Below are 15,946 nucleotides of genomic sequence, written 5' to 3'. Positions count from 1 at the left end.
GAAGGTGATATTATACTTGCAGGATACTTTGATCAGTTTTCTCTCAGCTTGCCTGGTGATACTGTGAAAATTAGAAGAATTAAGAATAGTGAAGCAAATAACTTTTCTATAATTTTTTCTATGATTAATTTTTAATATTCTTACCAATGAAAACTGTTTTTTTCCTACAGAAAAAAATAAATCCACATTCAGTCCCTTAACCATCCCTTGTCACCCTCTGCTGGAGCTGCTCCAGGAGCTCCATGTTTCTCTTGCCCTGAGAAGGCCAGAGCTGGACACAGGACTGAGCAGAGGGGCAGGGGCACCTCGCTCGTGCTGCTGGCAGGGCTCTACAGACTGGAACTGCTGTTCAGCGTGGTTCAAAGTCTACTGGTCCAAATAATTTAAATAGCATACAATTATCCATCCAACCTTGCTGATTGCTGTCTTTGTTTTCCAACAGAAAATACAATCTGAGTTAACAAGCCATGAGATAAGTTTGGAAGAAATGAAGAAACGAAACCGGGGGAAGGATGCTGCCAAAAGAGTGCTTTCCCAAATTGATGTGGCACAGGTGGGCAAATTGTATTTCTACCATTTCTCCTTCTCTCATTCAAGTTACTATGAGTGGTACTATTACTCTGCCTTGAAGTTTTCTTAAGGTATCTCTTCTGCTTTAGTTGGTCCTTTCGAGACAGAAAATCAGAGTGGATAAAACTTCCCATCCATATCTTCTTCCTGCTCATTTTTTATTCCAGCTTTCCTGTGTCACTGGCAGCAGTTCTAAGGTGTGCAGGATTGATGCAACCAACTGGTAGGGACACCATGTGCTAGGGGGTGCTTTGAATGGGCTGAAGTTTCAAGAGATAAAACTACAGTGGGGTTTTTTTGATCTAAGTTTTGAGGTATTGCAAAATATTTACTGTCAAACACAGGCTAAAATACTTGGAAATCTTTAGTAGAGCTGCATTTGAAGTACAAATTATGCTGAGCTGTGCAATTCAGACTTTGGTTTAAAATGCTAGATAATGCATTATTTCATCTAGCTTAATAGACACAGACCTTCTTGAAAATTAAGACTGAATAAACAACAGTAAGAAATACACATTTTTACCCAGTAATGATGGGTTTTTGATTATTTTGCTGGTTTGATTTCAGTTGTTGTTTTGTTGGCTTTTGTTTTTAGGTGGCAAAGTAAATTTTCATAATTTTCATAATTCATTAGAAAGACAATTTAATTATTGCCATTTTTTGATCCATCCCTGTCAAGTATTTCTAGGCACATCAGTTTGGGTTTTAATTTTTATTTTGGGTATCATTAATTGCTTTTTAGCAGTTAATTATTTGAAATTAACAAGTTGACTTTTTTTAATGTTTCATCTTATCTACAGGACTGGCTTTTTTTGTTGAGAATATTTATGTTTCCTCATTTTTCAGCCTCTCTTCATACTAACTCACCTTCTGATGGTCTCCATGGCAGCTGTGAAGTTGCCCATATTTCATCAGTGAAATGCAGGCATCAGATGACTGTGTAAATAAATGTTTGTGAATTCAAAAACATGCAAGAGAGCACAACCCTTTCTGGGTGCCTTTTTTATTAGTCCACCTCTCTGCAGACATTTTTTTTCTTTGTAAGTTTTCTCTAGTTGATTCTGTGCACCAGTTTGACTTTTGAAAAATTGGTGGAGGTCATCTTGAGACACTGCTTTGGTAACATTAGATAAAATATAAACAAAAAAAAGTGGTAATTTACATGCATAATAGAAATATCAAAACCCAAAGCAGGTAGAAGATGAGCCCTTTGTATATTTGATTTTAGGCCACTGAACTCTCTTGAATCCCTTCCCATCATTATTCTACTTTTAGTGATAAAACTGATTTCATTAAATCAGTCTTCACTTACTATTTTCTGAATAGAATTCCCACTTATAAATAATTTCCTCATTTTTTTTTGCACTAGGTAATATTTCTAATTGACATATTTATTCTATTATTAAATTACTGGGGCATAAACTAAACTATGAAAATAAATAAATGCATTGAGATTCTGCAGCAACTGGTAACTGCAGCCAAATTTATCCTGGCTTTTTAGATTGTTGTAGGCTGAGAGCTGAGTTCTGATTTTTAAATTTAAGGGGGAAAGTATGATTGGGAAAATAAAAATCTATTTCTGCCATAGTGATATAGTGCCTAGTTAGTCCTAACAGGCTAAGAATTGCTACTTGAAAGTAAAGTATTTTCTAATGAATGGCTATTTTTGAAATTCAGTACTGAATGCTTTTCTGGTCAGCTTTTTGAATATGTCCTCAATTGTCTCTTTTCTGGACTGACAAATATGTTAAAGCATACTGAGACTTTAAGATAAAGGCCTTTCATTTTCCTGTGATTCTTTATAAATTTTCTATTTTAAAAATGACTTTTTGAATCAAAGTGAGCAGAAATGAACACATTATTCAGGTACAAAATGTCTTTTTACATGATATTTATGCTGTGCCAGGTACGAAACATTTTTGTTTTCTTTATGTTACAAATTGTTTCAAATACCCACTTTGCTTATTTTGCTGTTTTTAAGCATTGAGATAATATTTTAAAACTTATGATGATAAATATAAGTATATAATATAGCTGTTATGGTTATCTAAGAGAACTTAAGCAAGAGTGTTAAAAGATAATTTAGATCCTATTTGTATATCAAGCTTCTTTTTCCCCCTACAGATCATCAATACTTTTCAATTCTTCAGTGACTCCTCACAGATGGCTTTAGTTTTCTCTGCTATTAATATTGTCATTCTCTCTCTTTTTAAATAACTTTTAATGTATTGACCAACACAAGTGGGAACTGATACAGACGTGGCAATGCAAGATTCACAGAGGATTTGGCCTTCCTCAGACTGGAGAGAGTTTAAAACAAATTACATACAAATTAAATGTATACAAACACACTGAAGAAAAATAAGGCCACTTACTCCTACCCTTTTTCCCTACTTTTATACAAATGTCCACTTATTCATAGACAGAAGGATTTCCTTTCTTATCTCATTGGATCTGGATTTCATGAGAAGTGTTTAAAGAGGAAAGCTGCTCTAAGGAGCTGCTGGATATTTAAACACTTTTCTGTGGTACTCCAGGTTGTCTGCTGCTCATGATTGCTGCCTCCTTTTCAGAAATCTGATAGATATGGGAAGGTTTCTTTCCAATGTATAGACCAATTCTATGCCTTGATACAGTTTTTCCTCAAATCTATATGGCACAGGCCACACTGTAGTGGAATAAAGTGTCCAGGATTTGAAGATAAAAAAAATTGGAAGTGTGTTTGCAAATGCTGAGTTCCTATTTAATCACTTAGCTACTTATTAGTGACATTTGTTCTTTTTTTTTTTTTTTGTTCCCAAGACAGTTGAAAAACTTATTCAATAATACTTCGCTCTTTACTTCTATAGAGAAATTTGTTCTTTTTCAAGTAGATAATTAAAATTCCTTTTCTTTATTTTTAATTATTTCTCCTTCCCCTGAGCTAGGGATCATGTGAGCAAGCAGTCTAATTAGTGCACAAAGATGGAAAATTGTGCAAATGGTGAAATTAGAGACCAAGGTTGTCACAGATTTTTTTCTGCCTTCAAATTGCTTTCTTTTTAGTCGAAGTTAGGGTTTTTTTTTTTTTAATTGAAGTATAAATCAATTTTATACTCTAAATTTTGGGGGTTGTGCAAGACCTACTTACTGCCAAGCCACATTATTTAGTTTTTTTTGAAGGACTAAAAGTTACCTTCCTCCTATTAAGAAGCAGCAACTGATAGAGCTGAAGAGCATTCACTCTGCAATGTGGATGGCTTTTCCTCAAGTCATTAAATCTGTCTTTTCCACACACCCCTGAACATTTTGCATATTGAAAAATATAAAATTTCTCCCTTTCTTCATGTGTGTATTCAGGCTCCTTTGCCTCAGGCTCTGCTGCATCCAGTGCCCTGGATGATGGACGAATTTTTATCCTCCAATGCAGACCCAGGATTCTCTGCCACTGGCACTTTCCCCAAACGTCTTATATTCTTTTAGTAATAAATTTCTGATTAACCATGTATTCCAAGTATTCTGTAACAGAACTAAGACTTGTCTTCAGCAGTGATTTGATTTCCCACTTTCTACTTGCCCACATTCCCTTTTCAGAAAAAGCTGCAGGACGTGTCCATGAAGTTTCGCTTGTTTCAGAAGCCAGCCAACTTTGAACAGCGCCTCCAGGAATGTAAAAGAATTCTAGATGAAGTGAAATTGCAGGTGCCCAAGATGGAGATGAAGAGTGTTGAGCAGGAAGTAGTACAATCACAGCTGGATCATTGCATGGTGAGTATTTTGGGTGCTGTCTTTCTGTTGGCTTTATGCAGAGAAAGCTAAAAATTAGAGATTACTGTCCTTAATGCAAATGACAAACAAAGTATCTGTTACACAAAAAAATCCAAAACCCAAACAAACAAAAACCCCAGAAAGACAACAAAACCCCCCTTCAGAACCTTAGACATGCACTTTCACTATGTGAGAATGCCAGTTAGGATCCCTTTCTAATTACCAGTTCCTGTCTTGCAATTGAATTTATCGCCCCATATTGGCTCTATTGTCTGAAACATTCTGGAGTCATGGGACTCCGTGCCGTAACCAAAAGAGGTGCTACAGAGCACAAGTCTGTTCTAGCCAGGAAACACAAAGCATAATGAAAACCCATGAATTAAAACTTCCATGAGATGGCATGCTACGGCTTTCTTTCAGTTCAACAGCAAAAGAAGACCTGAATATTTCCTAAAGATTATGAGGAAAATCTGTACATATCTCTTTAATATCACTATAATCCTACTCCCCTTAAATAAATAAATACCTTGTTTTTGATGATCATGAAAAGAAGATTACAACAGCAAAAGTAGCTGGTTTATCTTTTTCTTTTTTTTTTCTTTTTTTTCTTACCTTTTTTTTTTTTTTAATTCATCTTTACTTAGTTTGTTTATTGAGGTTTTTTGTGTTTTTTTTTTTTCCTGGGGCAATGCATGCCTGAAGGTTCCCCCCCCCAACTTCTCTCAGATGTAAATGTAGAAAGAATTTAAATTTAAAAAAAAATAAGCATGGGACATGTCAATGTTATTGCTTAAATCTTTCATTTTTCTAAAATGAAATTGCTCTTAAATTCATATTCTTGTGAGAATGGCATTCTTATTAGAATGATGTGGTACTTAAAAGCATGTATTGAATGAATGTCTTCACTCAGCAGCTGGCTTTTGCAGCCCTGATATATTTTGTGGAAAACTTAGAGTGATTTTAGAGAATCTTTAACAGCAAGGGTTCTCATAATGTTCCTGTTTTTCAAAATCTAGTTGTAGTATATATTCAGAATTTAAACAACTTATGTTCATCATGCAACAGCTTCCTAATTTGTTGGCTGGTTTTCCGGAATGAAGAATTTATTATCATATTAAGATCCTAGAAAGGAGTTAGACTATATACATACTACTCTAAGTAAATAAAGTACTAATTGTAGGTCTACCTCATTTTCTTACTTTTATTAAATAATTTTTTTAGAGTATGACACTTAATAAATGTAGGGGTAATCCTCTATCCTTCCAGTCTCTAGATTTAGCAGTATGAAAAAATAACAGATTTTAAAAACTAATGGGTATTTGTAGTTCAAATATGTTCAACATTCTGCGTGAGTTGAAAGAAGATATCTGTTATCATTTTAAATACTGCATTATCTAAGTTTTAAAACAACCTCTGTCACAGCCTAAACCAATTAATAATGATGAGTACTTTCTCATGTATTACATTTCTAACACTGAAATTAGTTTAGTTAATTAGGCTTTAGTGACATGTTGTTGAAGTCACTGCTGGTAAAGATGGACTGTTCTAAATTTGTTCATTTGGATTCTGAACACTTCCAATGGTCTTTTCTAGTTTTCATGTTTTAATGGTGGTATTTCACTTTTATATTTCTATTTGATTAGAAATTATATAAAAACCTGAGTGAGGTGAAGTCTGAAGTGGAAACAGTGATAAAAACTGGGAGGCAGATTGTTCAGAAGCAGCAGACTGAGAACCCAAAGGAACTGGATGAAAGACTTACAGCTTTGAAGCTGCAATATAATGAATTGGGTGCAAAGGTAACTTCTGTGCTTTTAATATAAAACCATGTACTGGCAAAGTGTAAAGTCACCACAGTGTGGTAAGTAAATGGGATTTTTTACTGGTTCCTTTCAAGGTTCATCCAGTGGGAGAGAAGGAGTGGAGGCAAAGGCAATCACCAGCATGGCTATTCAGTTTCTCCTAAGGAAAAAAAAAAAAAAAAAAAAAAAACAAAAACTAGAAAAATAAAAAATTTCCTCTATTGCAGTTCAAATTTCTAGTTTCTTAATGATGTATTTTTTTTCCTGCTAGTTCATTTGTTTTTAGAATTCAGATGGGGGATGTCGTTTCATTCTGATGCCTTAAAGAGTCACTTCAGATTAGGAAATTACTTAGGTTAAGTTTTAGTTATAGGGCTGCTTCATAAAAGAGGAAAATCTACCTTTTAAATTACTACTGCCTCTGACTGTATAGATCTTAAAATATATAATTTCCATTTCTTGCTGTTCAAAAATCTGTTGAACAAAAAACTCTTGCCACTGGAGCTTTCCTCAAGAGGCACTTGTGCAAAGACTAAACAAAGTAGAATGGACAGGCTCCTGACCAATATTACTAGAGTCAGAAGAGACATTGTGGCATTGTCCTAAAGAAAACTTCATTTAAATTATTCAGGTATTCTTTTTATTCATATTCTTCTTTACTCTGTTTTCTGTCTCTTACCCTTATTAGAACTATTCAAAGAACTTCTGAAAACTGTAGGGTGAGAGTGAATTTGGTGCTGTGACTGGATGAATGAAAATTGTGAAAGACAGATAATACTTGTCTGTTTATTACTAAAATTTATGCACTTGAAAAACACAAAACGGAACAGGAAGCAAATTCTTAATTTTAAAATGATCAATTATTCAAATCATAAATTATTAATAGCTCGGAAAATGAGCCCATGGTAATACTGAGATCCAGTATGTGGTTTAAACAGATAATGAGACTCAAATCCTGGTGACTACAGTATAATAAAACAAAAAGAGTTATGTTACTTTTGACAGAGAAAATACTCATTAGGGAATCTGAATTAAAACAGTTCTCTCTTGCTAGAAAGTAAAGGTATTAAGAGACATCAATCTTTTGAGTGTCAGGAAAACTGGAGTCTGCTTCAGTAAGTGTGGATAGCTGTCATTTGGGATTGGATAATATGTTTGAGCTCTCTATTATTTTAGAAATGACTGTGGCATTCATTCCTGCATTATGTTCAACTTAACAGCAAACAGGTGCTATTATTGTAGGAAACCTCTCTTATCTAATGAAGGGATAAAAATGTACCATTAGGGAGCCATTAGTGACTTGAAGTGAGCCATATTGCAAATTGACGTGTCTTAAAAATTTGCAGTGTTGGGTTTAGCTCTGCTGCCCTAGGTGGAATTTCTCACATTTAATTTTACTCAGCATGGTAATTAACAGTTTAAGAGAAAGTCACAGAAGCCCAGATATATAGAAATAAAGGAATTGAATAGCCATTATCAGCACTAATTGATTGCATTGAGAAAAAGACCTTTTAAGAGAAAACTAACAATAGCTATATCTAATAGTAAGTCTCAGGACTGAAATTTATGGTCTGAGGGGAAAACACTTCTTCAAGCATAGGTTCACTGGTGTGATTTTGTAGATACTGTTTCAAGAGACCCCCTCATAAATAAAGTAACTCAAGATCACATTTTCTTACACAGAAGGCCTTTAGAGGGCACTGTTTCCTATTTTTCTATAGAAAATACATCTATACATTTGAAGTACTAACAAACTGATTAATCAGTGAACTCTGGATATATGCAATGTATATAGTGATATTGTATTATTTATATAATAAACACATGTTAGAGATGTATATAGGAACACAAATATTCTCTCTCTGTTTTGACAAGTATCCGTAACTTCATTTTATAATATACCAGATGTTTAAAATTCTTAATCAGGCAATCAAGCTCAGGGTAGTGCACTTTGCATTGTATTGCTGCTAAGTAATGCTATTTTCAATTGTTATTACACTCTTCAGAAGAAGAGGTGGAAAACCTGGCTCCATGTGTGAATAGAGCTCTAAAAAGCAGGGATTTGCCTCTTGGCCTGACTGTAAGTTCTGTGGTCTCATTTAATAAATTTGGCATGCAAGAAAGCACATAAAGCATATTCAGTGAAAAACGTTATGAGATTTCAGTAGTAATCCTTTACAGAGTGATAATAAATTATCAGGAACACTTTATAGTTTATTCCCCAGCCAAATCTCATCTTCTTACCCAGAGATAGTAAAAGCCATGTACCTAACCTTGTAACATCTTGTAACATTTTAAAACCTCAAATTCTTCTTGGCAGTTGATCTACAAATCCATTTGATCATTCTTCATTACTTGTTCTTCATAGGAAAGTAGAAAATAGTCTTAGTAGGTGCACTTTTTTACCAGTGTAGAAAGTTTTGTTTTTATTTAAAAATACTTAAATACAAATCAGCGGCTACACTCTCAACGTGATTACTATTTGACATTCCAGCTAATTAGGAATTTCTTTTAAATATTAGTGATCTGTGGGACACTTTTAATCCTCCTGCTCCAGCTGGGTTTTTTTAAACTTCATCACAGCATAATTTAATTATTTTTATTTTCTGCTACTAGTTGCCTGTTGTCTATTGTTGTAGTGTAGTTCCCCATCTAAGATCTCTTAATTTGCTCTTCTGCTTTCTCTACTAATTAAGTAAAACCTCTTCTTCCTCTCCCTGAAGAGTCTCAGGGCTTGCAAGCAATGCTGTATTTACCCTGTTCTTTCAAAATGCTGTGTGAGACAGTTAAGGCAAAGAAAACTCAGCCTTCCTTCCAGGTACCATGTACCAAGTTTAAAAGAACTTTAAAGCAGAGGTCATCCCTAGTACTTTATATCCAAAGCATTCATAAAATTAAAACCTTAAAGTTAAATGTGCTGCTTTAGTTCGACATTATTCAGTGACATTGTGTTTCGAGTTTTGAGGCTTTCTTTGACTGGTATGTCTTTTCTTCCATGTAGCTTAGCTAAACAGAAAAAAACCTTGAGGAATCCCAATTCCTATGTGGCCACCTATATTGAAATATGCCCTTTGAAGGGTTTTGATGTCTATTTTGTGTCTCTAGGAAAACGTGTTAGTTCAGTTGATCTAAATTTATTTGCTATGCACAACTTCAAAACAGAGGAGGAGGTTTTTGGAGCTCTGTTAGTAGTACAAACTCAATGCATCTTTATGCCCATAATTTTCTTGTGAGTACATTCTGCTGCATTCTAGCAGCAGAATTACTGATACTGAGAGAGCAAATCAAGACATACCTGTACTAAAAGTGCAACTTCACCTATGGAATCCCAAGTCTAGATTTTATAGAAAAGTGGCCTACAGAAAACATTATATAAAATCCATCAGACCTGTTACACTGAAGGGTCAATAAACACAATTATTCTTTCTGCAGGTGACAGAAAAAAAGCAGGAATTAGAGAAATGCTTGAAATTGTCCCGGAAACTGCGGAAAGAGATCAATGCCCTGACAGAGTGGCTGGCAGCGACAGACGCGGAACTGACAAAGAGATCGGCTGCGCAGGGGATGCCGAGCAATTTGGATGCTGAAATTGCCTGGGGCAAGGTAACATTGTAACACACTCGTGTGAATATTGCAGAAAGGTAGATTTCTTTCATGGTAAAGAAGAAGAATTAATAATTCTGGCGTTTTAGTTAGTGGAACTTCGTGAATGTTTTGGACTTACCTCGCATTAGCATTAACGCTCAGAAAAGTTTAAACCTTCTTGTCTCTTCAGAGATCAATTGCACAATTCACCTTCACGTTGCATTAATCTTCACTGAGATGAATTTAAAGTTAGAATTTAATTTTTTAGAGTACTATAAATCAACCACCCAGTATCCATGTAAGTAGAGCTCTCTTACACCATTCTGCTGATGGTTAGAAAGGTATTAAACAGTAGATGACAGATTAAAGATGCCAGAACACTAGATATTCTACGTGTTCAGATAGCAGTCAGGATATTTGTTTTCTTACTCTTAATTTTGTAGCTCATTCCTTTGCATTCTGGGGGGGCTTCCTACTTCCATGAGGCTTCACCCTGAACTCATCTTTCAGGTTAAAACTCAAAGCCTAAATCAAAACTTTCCTCAAAATCTCAGTTTAAATAAACATCTTACAGAAACTGAGGAATGCAAGATGACTGTATAAAACAGAGTATTTCTTTGTGATGCTAAAACTTGGCATGTTATCACTTAACAGTAGCTAATTATTTCATTTTCTGCACGTGTAATAGAAATCCAGTCTAGCTGAGGTCATAAACAAACCAAGTAATCATTATTCACACATACCAAAATCTGCATTTTAGAGCACACTATGCTGAACATTATCCAAAGGTTCAAAATTGCAAATAACTGTGTGCAGCCAGGAGCATTTTGAACAGTGTTGGGGGTTTGTGGGGAAAAAAAAAAAAAGCAAAACCACTTCTGCTTTGTTTAATGGGAGAAATCCTCTAAACATTTTACTAGTTTCAATGTGTGTTATAGAAATAATAATGAATTATACACAGGCAGTCTTCCTGGTTTTTTAATGGCAGTGAAGATTCAAGGCACTTGAATAAATTTGGTTTGTGGGTTGGGATTTTTTTTGTTTTGTTTTTAACTAATCCTTTCAAATTTATGAGCTTGATAGAGTGTCTTTAGCCTTAAAATGCATTGATGATTTGCAAACTAATAACAATACTAAAGTAACAACAATAACAAAAATTAAAAAAACCAGAGTCTACACATCTTTTGTTAGGTTTTGAGTTGCTTTTTTTTGGTCATCAGTTTCTAAGAAAGACAGTATTTTAAAAGTGATATCCAAAAAAATCAACTTTCTCTCTTACTAACTTAAAATTACTGCTTTGACTACTGCAGTTTTCACTTTCAAATCAAAACCTTAATCACTGCAACCCCCATTGTTCTCTCCTATTGTTGTCTGATGTTTTCTCATTTTCAATTGCTGCTTTTCCTGCAGTAAATTTTTGTGCAGTTCCTCTCATTTCTTTGGACTGATCTTGTGATCTTAGAATCATAGAATCATCAAGGCTGGAAAACACAAAGATCCTGGAGTTCCACCTTTGGCCGAACACCACCATGGCAATTAACTGCAGCACTGAGTGCCATGTCCAGTTGTTTCATCAACACTTCCAGGGATGGTGACTCTGCCACTTTCCTGGACATCCCATTCCAGTGCTTAAATACCCAGTTTGAACACTCCCAACTCCCTCAGCTGCTTTTCACATGAGTGACCCTCCAGACCCTTCCCCAGCTCTGCTGCCCTTCTCTGGACTCACTCCAGCCCCTCAATGCCTTTCCTGTAGTGAGAGGCCCAAAACTGGACACAGGATTTGAGGTGTGCCCTCACCAGTGCCGAGTACAGGGGACAATCCCTGCCCTGGTCCTGCTGCCACACTATTGCTGATCCAGGCCAGGTGCCTTTGGCCTTCCTGGCCACCTGGGCACACCTGGCTGACGTTCATACCTGTCAAAGAGCACCTCCTATTTCTTTTCTGCTGGGCAGCTTTCCAATGACTCTCTAAAACCCATAACAAAGGATAAATGTCAGCTCTTTAAGAGACAAGTTAGAAAATCTTTGTGTTTTAACATCCCCAAAATAACCTGTTGGGTAGTTGGGACATTCTCCCAGTGAAATAAAAATAACCTTCAGTGGTGACTTCACAGTACAGTTCTACTGAAACAGAAACATGCACTTCATGTTCCTGTCGATCCAGATGTATGTAGTTTCTCAGGGGTTTAAAGAGAAAGATTTGTCCTTAATATCACTTTATTGTTAGATATGAACGTTAATGATTCAGAAGTTGCATAATTAAGACCTAAAACCTTATGATTAGTGCACCTGCACAGTGGGAAGCCTTTGTTATGTCTTAAGCTTGCTACAACAAGTACAATGCATTCTTTATCTGAAGAAAATCAAAAAAGGTAACAAGAGCTAATTAAAATAAGAACTATTAACATGAAAAAAATATATCAGACAGGAACCATTCCACCTTCTAAAAGAGTGCTCTTGGGTATTTTGAATTCTCACAGGGAACTGATGCATAACGTTTTGAAGGAAAAACTGGTAAAAAAGGATATTTTGGCTTCAAATACTCCCCAAAGCCTTCACTACAATCTAAACTTATGTAGTACCTCAGCTCTTCCCTTTCAGTCAGTTCATCACTGAAATAAGAGCAAACAACTTTGGGTGAGAGCAGCTGCCTCGTGGCAAAATATGTATGTACTGAGTGGCTTTCAAAATTCTATTTTCATATTGCCTTTTAGGAAATATAAACAAATATTCACATATATGTAAGCAGACATCTAATGTGGAAAATCCTAGACTTACAAGTGAATATTTACAGAAATTATGTGGATTGTGCTTTTTCCTAAAGAATCTGCTCCCACTAGGAGACAGTGCTGCATTTTATCCTGGACACTTTAAAATTCTTGTGGGGACTTGATAAAGAAGTACAATGCTGCTACTCCTATGTGGATTTCATTGAGGCATCACACAAAATTGTACATCAATAATTTAGTCCCCCGAACCAGAGCCTCACAGTATCTGATTAATGTCACAGCTTTGGGCTTTGGACTTCCTGGGTAAGTAGGCTGCCCAGACAGTAACCAATCTAATGAAATGCACTGGGAGATGAATTAAGCCCAGCAGATTCCCATTGTGACAAAAGTCTGCAGAAAAACAAAGATGGAAAATGGAGAGGGAGGGAGGAGAATTCAATAGTGCAAATGAACTGAAAATTGGATGTGTGCTGCTGTCGATATATCTAAGCAGAGAGCTAATAATCTTTTTTCTTTACAGGACAAGGAAGCAGTTATATTTATTAGTGCACTTATTTCTAATTCATTTTCAGCACCCAAGTCTTCTTAAAAGTGAAAATAACTCAGAGGGTTACAAAGATAATTATAGAGTTGAAAATAAAAGAAATCATACATCTGAACATTGTCTTCAAGGTATAAACACCTCAAAGTAAAAAGGAATGTCCATCTTGAATAGGAAAATAAGCAAATGAAAGATACCATTAACATGGACATCAAGGGAAATGTGGTATTTGTTCCTGTGTAGAATTTTTCAAGGAATGGAACAAAAACTTGGCTGAGTTGTGTGAAATGAGATGGGCAATATACTGAAGACTGTAAATCCTGCCTTTCTGCTCAGTAGAGACAAGTTAAATCTTTCCATTTTAATTCAGCTCTGTTTATAATAGATAAGAAAAATTACATGCGAGTGCAAAGATAGTCATTAAACATCGTATATTAGAAATCCATTTATAATTAGAATTCTGATTTGGTGAACATATTTATCACTGAAGACATTAACAACTGCAGGGTTTATTTGTCTTTTAATCAGGAACTGGACTGATAAGAATTAGATTGCCAGGAAACCATGTTCTTAAAAAGGAAATGGCAGATGGTATTACCAGGAAAATTCTGTATCTCTCCCTACTATCAGCAGTATGACTCTGCCAATGCTTTAATCTCATTTTTTAACACAGTGTGCAATACCAGTCAGTATAAAGTTTACTTGAAGTACTTAGAATCACATTTAGCAGCATATTTCCTGTGAGTAATATCCATAGAAGAAGACAAACTGTAAATTGTGTCAACTGATTCATAGTAACTGGCCAAAATGCAATAAAAATTAAAAGTGTTGCTGTAAATAAACAAATAAAGATGTATAATCAACCACTGAGAAGACAATAATGTCAGCTTCTGATTAATTCTACAATCCCACCTGTGAGAGCTGAGCCACCAAATTTCTTTTAAAAAGATTCTCATTGCAGAGTATCTTCAAGTAATCCACACATCACAGGCAATGTTAAGGCACACAGAACTTTTCTTCACTCATTCATTGTTGTTGTGTTTTTAAATCTACATATGTTAATGACCATCATGGCTAAATATAGTATCCCCTGCATTTTCTTTCAATTCTGGATAGTTAGAAAAAAACATCATTAGTTCATCCTGATACCTAGTAGTTTTATTATTATAAAATATAGCTCAGAAGCCTTTTTTACCACATCTTCAGAAAAACAAACCAAACCAACAAAATATTGAAATAAAAATTAAAAACAAAAAAAAAGAAAAAAAAAATCCACAAAAACACCAAGGAACCCTTTTCTATGTAATTTCTGCTTTCAAACACAGATTAATTCCTAGTTGATATTTGGTGAGGGGAGGGATGTACAAAAATCATCACAGTAAACCAAAACCATCAAATAAAAAACAAAACAAAACAAAACAAATCAGTTGTAACTGTTTTGTAAAAACCCCGGTAAGTATATTTTAGTAAACTGAAAGATAAAGAGTATGTCACAGCACAGTGGGATCAGAAACAGGACTGTGAACACCACTCAAAATGTAAATATCTGAACAGGGAACTGCAATTATTTGTTCTAACATAATTCATCCTGTCATCCTATGCATCCATATGTAAAGCAGGTAAAATATAACCTACTGTATGCAGCTACAAACCACTTATAAATTCTCAGCAAAACTCATCCCTATGACTTTAAATGCTGTAGCATGGTTTCCCTTCAGCACAGATTTCAACCTATCCAAAGGTGTTTTTTAAACAGAACTTTTATTTTATACTGCAACTCCTTTCCTGAGGCTCTGATGAATGAAACTTGCACAAGGGAAACTCAGATTCTCCCTCTTTCCATTCTGATGTTTCTGGGAATGGGATTAGAAACTAATCACCTGAGACATGCTCTGCATGCAGAGTTGCACCAGGGTCTGTCTGACTGCTTTAATTTCCTGGATGCCAGGAACCTAGATGCCATTTCTCCTGGGAATGTTCAAGTCCTGGGAGTTCCATGGTGGTGTCATACCCCAGTTTTGATTAAAGCAGGCTACCAACATTTTTCATATGACCATGAGCAGAAAAGAATAACAGTTCCTTAAAAAACAAAGGAAATATTTTAGCCTGTGAAACACAAATAATTGCTTGGGTCAGAGAATTTCCATTGTGGTATTTTGTACCAAATAGCCATAACTGGTGCTTCAGAAAGTGGATGTACAGGAGCTTCTTCCAAAGAGGCACTTCAAAATTTGGTCTAACTGAAAAACTGAAATTTGATTGGGGAGAGACTCACATCATCTTAACTCTTGTATCTGCTAGTAGATGTGATCCTAAATAGTGGCATATGTAGAGAAATGTTTTATACCATATATATATATAACAATTTTTATATATATATATATATATATATATCCTTACTATAATCTTTAAAATTTGTTTGCATATTTTAATGGAGATATCTTTCCTGGTAGTATTTTTGGAGCCTTTCTTTTCCAGCAGGTTATTACCTTTATTATAGACATGCTTGGATAATATTTTGCTTTATAAATAAATAAACTAGTCTTAAGGTAAAAAAAAAAATGTAATAACTTCACTATAATGATAAACAACAGAATGAATAAAATCTGTTTTGGAGTTGTTCAACATTGTTGATAAATTTTCACAGCTGTAAGTGAATGCTCAGTGTTAGGATGTTTAGTTCAATCTTTTGTTTACATCTTTTTGTTTCTCCAAGATGCCATGATTATATCAGGAAAATAGTTTCTTCACAGCTCCTACATTTCTGTATTGTATTTATGTTACACAGTTTCACCCTGATAAGCACACAAAATCAAAGTGTATAAATTGTCTAGTCCTTCTGTGAAGAGTTTCACCACTTTATTTGATGATGTTTCATCTTGAACACATTGTGGTGGTGTTTGGGGCTTGGGGATTTGGAGTTTTTTAAGGCTCTAGGTGTTTTAAATGTCAATTTTTACTTGCAAACC

General features: G+C 35.0%; 1 protein-coding gene across 7 annotated transcripts in view; it reads left to right on the top strand.

The window, feature by feature from the left end:
• The window catches only part of DMD (dystrophin), a 979,946-nt gene that overhangs the window by 358,291 nt on the left and 605,709 nt on the right, over positions 1–15,946 (top strand). For all 7 annotated transcript variants that reach the window (XM_059839939.1, XM_059839938.1, XM_059839941.1 and 4 more), the window contains 4 exons: positions 443–553; positions 4,144–4,317; positions 5,961–6,116; positions 9,552–9,722. In XM_059839939.1, the coding sequence (XP_059695922.1) occupies positions 443–553; positions 4,144–4,317; positions 5,961–6,116; positions 9,552–9,722 (612 nt within the window). The remainder of the gene's footprint in view (positions 1–442; positions 554–4,143; positions 4,318–5,960; positions 6,117–9,551; positions 9,723–15,946) is intronic.

This window comes from Haemorhous mexicanus, chromosome 2 (genome assembly GCF_027477595.1).
Source record: "Haemorhous mexicanus isolate bHaeMex1 chromosome 2, bHaeMex1.pri, whole genome shotgun sequence".
NCBI classification, from domain to species: Eukaryota; Metazoa; Chordata; class Aves; order Passeriformes; family Fringillidae; genus Haemorhous; species Haemorhous mexicanus.
The sequence above is the reverse complement of the archived record's forward strand: the minus strand, read 5'-3'. Positions and strand labels throughout refer to the sequence as shown.